Here is a 4,935-nt window from a genome sequence, read left to right as displayed (position 1 = left end):
CTCAAGCAACTTTAAGAGACGGGACGGTACTGTAAAGGAGTGACGTGGATCATACATGAGATACAACGGCGAAGGGTGAGCACTGTGGCAAACCAGAGAGGCCCATTAGTCACGGGACAGCAGCCAGACATCTTCATGTGACAATAAACACGTGTGTGCAGACATGTTGACTTCACCCGAGAAGCCAGTGACTGAGGTTTTTATGTTAAAAATTCTTTATTTTAAATGCTGGCAGCTGATTAATTTTCCTGTAAATACATCACTGTAGGCCTAATGATCCCATCTGCTACCTGCATTCTGGCCACATCCTGTAGGATGTCTGGCCACACCCTGTAGAATGTCAGATTGAGGAACTAAGGGAGCCTGGGCCTTCAAACGTCTCTGTTCCCAAAGGCTGTTCTCAGTGGGAGCCCAGCCTAATCCCCATGCCTTGTGCTCATGCCAACCCCGAGCCCACACAACCTTCCAGATTCCCCCAGACTCAACTCTTGGGCTCATCTCTTCTCACACATTATGTTTTCTGCTGTGCTGACCCGTCTCTGACCTCAGCCTGTCCTCATACACCTTTGGATCCCAGACCTAGTTTGGCAGCTACACACCCCCCAGCCCCGGACCACACTCACTCTGGTTTTAGTTTCCCATTCCCAACAGGGCACTGGTCATCAACGGTGTCCTCCCTCCAGGGCCCAAGCTAGAGCTGATCCTTCCTCACCATCCTCCACCTCCTACTTTTTTGAAATGCACAAAGGGCCTAAACTTGGTGGCTCATTCTTTCCCAGGAGCAGTGATTCCCCCTCTCCACCTGCCTCCCCTGAGTGGAGGATTCCTGTGCACATGTAGGAGGGGGATTTGGCAGGGGCTGCATTTACAGCCATCCTGTACTGGCCCTGGCCCCCACGTTTCCTGTGAAATCCACAAGCACAGCTGAAGCACAGTTCTTAAAGGGATGGCAGTAGTGCTCTGCCCGATTGTCCAAAGCCCCCGTGACTGAAGATGGCTTGCCAACACGAAGTCACTGAAGCTCCACCTCCAAATTCCACCTTGGATGCTGGATAGTCTGAAGGTGCCCAGGAAGTCTGGCTCCCTACAGGTGTCACAGAGACCATTAGTGTGGACTACTGCATGGACTGTAAGGTTACCACCTGACCACACAGGTCTCCTAACCAGACATGGATTATCCATCTACTCTCACATCTCCAGCCTTTAAAGAATTCCTCAGCTGTGCTTCTGATGAAATACCCAGGAGACTATTTTGTGCTAAAACAAGCCAAAGCCATGAGCCAAATCAACTGCTTCTAAAAATCAGACAGCTATTTAATCAACGTATCAAGATCTTAGCATAATGACTGATTCTCTGGCATGACCCACCCTGGAGGCAGTCCCTGTTGGCTGAAGGACACTGAAATATGAGAAACCATGCCCCGGTCACAAAGAAACTCAACTTCAGGGATGAGGTGGCAATGTGGGTGCTATCCTGTAACCAGGTGAAGGCGAATCTCCACCTGCAACTGTGAGACAGAGACAGAGAGAGAGACAGAGAGAGAGAGAGAGAGAGAGAGAGAGAGAGAGAGAGAGAGAAATACCTGCTTGCTACTCAAATGAACACAGGGGTAACAGTTGAGCTTGGCTAAGGCAAAGAGGGCTTCCTGGCTCTCTACAATAAATCACAACTTGGAAAGGCAGACATCTTGACAGTGAGGTTTCTGTAACTATTTGGTTGAATGGCATTGTGGAGCAAGAAAAGTTTCTTGGATTTGTACGAGCACATATTCAAATCAGCTCTAAACACAACCCTGACACTATTATTGTCAGGACACTCCTATGAAGTAGGTAAAGGCTAAGCCAACTCCACACTTTAAAAGATGGTGGCAGGAAGCAGAGAGAGGGTGAGTCCCCAGGCAGAGGGGAGCAGAGAGGAAACCAGGCTGAGGCCTGTCTGGTTCCTGGGTGTACCTCTGGCTGCTTCCTCTGTGTGGCACTCTGTCTCTCCCCAAGGTTCAGCAGGCTGCGGTCTCACAGCCAGTGGCCCAGGCCCCTGGCCATTGCATGAGATCCTGGCCAGGGGCACCTGGGGAAGCACGCCTAAGCATGTGGTCTACAGAAAGGGAGAGACGTGCAGCTACGCACTCAGGGCGCACCCTGTGCCGGGCGCTGTGCTATGCGCCAGTTGACAGGCACACAATGACTTAATCTTTGCAAAAATCCAAAGATGGGGGAACCCTTATTATCCCCATTTCACACGGGAAAGTGCTTTTCAGAGGCAACAGAGGAGTGTCCCACATCACATGGCCACAAAGTGGTGAACTGGGATGGCAACCCAGCTCCTCTGATCCCTTTGTCCACGCTGCCTAGGCAACCTCTGACCAGCCCTCTGTGACAGTCCAGGGGGCTGCGGGGGGGGGGGGGGGGGGCTTGAGCACATGATGAACCGGAGAAAATATTAAATGTTGACAGTCACAGGAAGGGGAAAGACTGCCAGAACACTTGACGTGACAACTCTTTTTAACCGAAAACACCACAAGAGTCTTTGTAAGAACTGTATGTCCTCCCGAGTCCAGCACTTGGGACAGAACTTACACGGAACACACTTGTACCTCTCCAAACACGTATTCAGCCACTGATAACTCTATGTTGCTCCATCAAGTATATGATCGTAGACGGGTTAGGTGTTTCATGGAGAATGAGATTACTACAGGAGTTTATAATGGAGTATATTTCTAAATAAATCTATTAACAATAACCATGAAGAACTTCATAGGATTGGGACACCTGGGAGGCTCAGTCAAGGGTCTGCCTGTTGGTTTTGGCTCAGGTCATGATCTCACAGTTCCTGGGATCGAGCCCCGCATCGGGCTCTGCGCCGGTGGTAGGGAGCTCCCTTGGGATTCTCCCTCTCCCTCTCGTTCAGCCCCTTCCCTGTATGCTCTCTCTCCAAATAGAGAAACATCAACAAATGGTTTTAAAAAGAACGTCTAGGATCGCATGTCTTAGGCCAGATGCTACCTTTCATAGTACTATACGGGTGACCAGTGTCCGCGAGAGAGGGCAGAAGGATATACTCCACAGAGTACCGCAGCACTAGCTAATAATCCCTACCTCGAGCCCTTTTTTGGAAGGAGGCGGGGTATAAGGCCATCAAACCAACCTGAGCATAGTTCCTTCTACGTGTACCTCTTCGTGGTTTCCCCGTCGCTCCTCAATCTTCACGCGAAGCCCTGGCCCGTTAAGTGCGTGTCGGCTGCTATGCCACCCTCTCCACCCACCCCCACTGCCATCACCTCCTGACTTCCACATGGTCTCCGGTCGGGAATAAGGCCTGTGGCACCTCAGTCGTGGTCTTCAGCCCCCACCCTCCTTCTGGGCATTCAACGTGCCTGGGAGAGCCACCCCCACCCCGCCAGCCTCCTGGCCTCACAAGCCTGGACTGGCTCAGCGCCAGTGAGGAAGTCTCTTCCCCCTGACCCGCTACTCCCTCAGGGCCGCTTCCCGCACTGTCCCCAGCGAAACCGCTCCCCGAAATGCCCGCGTCCACCCTCCACCTCCCGTGGGAGATCACCTCCCGGATGTCTGACAGATGCCTCCAACGCAGAATGGCAGAAACAGAAGTCAGTCAGAAGCATGGCACTAGATTGAACTCGTTTATTTACTGATGACAGAGGCCAACGATTCCTCAGCTATGAGAAGCTTTGTCTAAGACTACGGCTGTGAGGACTCCCTCCAGGCTCTGGGACACAGTCTTTAGCCACTTCTCCTGGGTCCAGGCATCTCATCCAGCAGAGTGAAGTTCACATTCTTCAAGTTTTGGGGGGGCTGTCTGTTGCTGCCAACGCCTCTATCATCTTGTGGGACGGTGTGCATATTGCTATTGATGGCCTCATTGGCTACCATCTCTAGGATGTAGTCAGTAAGGTGGTCAAGCATGGTAAGGCGGAAATGATTTATGGATGAATCCGAGCCTTGGGTATGTTGATCCTCAAGCAGGAGGCGGTCCACGTAGCTCAAAGGACACTTTAGCTCACTTCTTATAAGATGGGATGGCGTCTGACAGGAGCTCGCCTGGATTTTTTTCCCCGACATGATGTTGGCTGGGTTTGGCTCCAATCAGCTCTGCTTCCTTCTCCAGTTGGATTAGGTCTCTCAAGATACCAGCAGTTAACCCTCCCCACTACATGCCCCTGCTCTTGCTCCTCATTGGTCAGGGAGCTGCCTTTGTGACATCTTACACTTTGTGATGTTACTGGTGCCCATTGTGTCATCAGGCATCAACCTGGAAACGTCCAGGACAGGAACCTGGTCACCCTAATGACTGGACCTGATTTTGAGAAAACTGTAATTTTCTGCTTATTTTAACATTATAAAGATAAATATGTGTTTCAATGGAAAACTTTTCTGTCTTAGGACACCACTCCACATTATCTGATTCTAGCCTTCTATTGTCTCTGAGGTCTTTTATAATCCTTTGTTATAGGTAGTGATAAATATGTAAAATGTGTTATCTAGGAGACATTACATTGACCCCCCCCATGATATAATAAGACCACTTTTGCCTCAATTTATACATTGATTTAAATATTCTTGATTACATTTCCTGCATCTCATCCTTGGATTCTCTGTGAACCTGTTATAACCTCTTCCCATTCCCTCACTGATTAAACAGAATCTTTTAACACATGTTTATTTCATATCTGTATTAGTGTCTTGATTTTACACTGTTTGAGAAATACCCCTTGATCATTTTGGAAACCATAATGGGATGTTTATATGTCAGAATCAGGTAAACATTGTTGAGAAAGAGAAGTGTACCTTGGGCTTAGTTTAACCCCAGTTGTCTTCTTGGCTGTCCTAGGGGAAGCCAAAGCACCAAGAGATGTTGCCTCTCATTTCTCTCATTTAAATTTTCCTCTCCACTAAGTTTGTGTTTCTGCTTTCTTTTAG

General features: G+C 49.4%; 1 protein-coding gene across 1 annotated transcript; it reads right to left on the bottom strand.

Moving 5' to 3' along the window:
- Positions 1–3,738: 3,738 nt before the first annotated feature.
- On the bottom strand, positions 3,739–4,077 carry LOC124509597 (huntingtin-interacting protein M). Its single transcript, XM_047076333.1, has one exon. The coding sequence runs from the start codon at positions 4,075–4,077 to the stop codon at positions 3,739–3,741; it is 339 nt and encodes a 112-aa protein (XP_046932289.1).
- Between the last annotated feature and the right edge of the window lie 858 nt (positions 4,078–4,935).

Source organism: Lynx rufus, unplaced genomic scaffold, assembly GCF_022079265.1.
Source record: "Lynx rufus isolate CCGP_SWC_20201006 ecotype Redwood Valley unplaced genomic scaffold, mLynRuf1.p SCAF_14, whole genome shotgun sequence".
Taxonomy (NCBI): Eukaryota; Metazoa; Chordata; class Mammalia; order Carnivora; family Felidae; genus Lynx; species Lynx rufus.
This window is presented reverse-complemented; position numbering and strand designations above follow the sequence as displayed.

Bases quoted from the DNA above. Each gene is read 5' to 3' on its own strand.
- LOC124509597 (XM_047076333.1), bottom strand. From the start codon at position 4,077: ATGTCGGGGAAAAAAATCCAGGCGAGCTCCTGTCAGACGCCATCCCAT.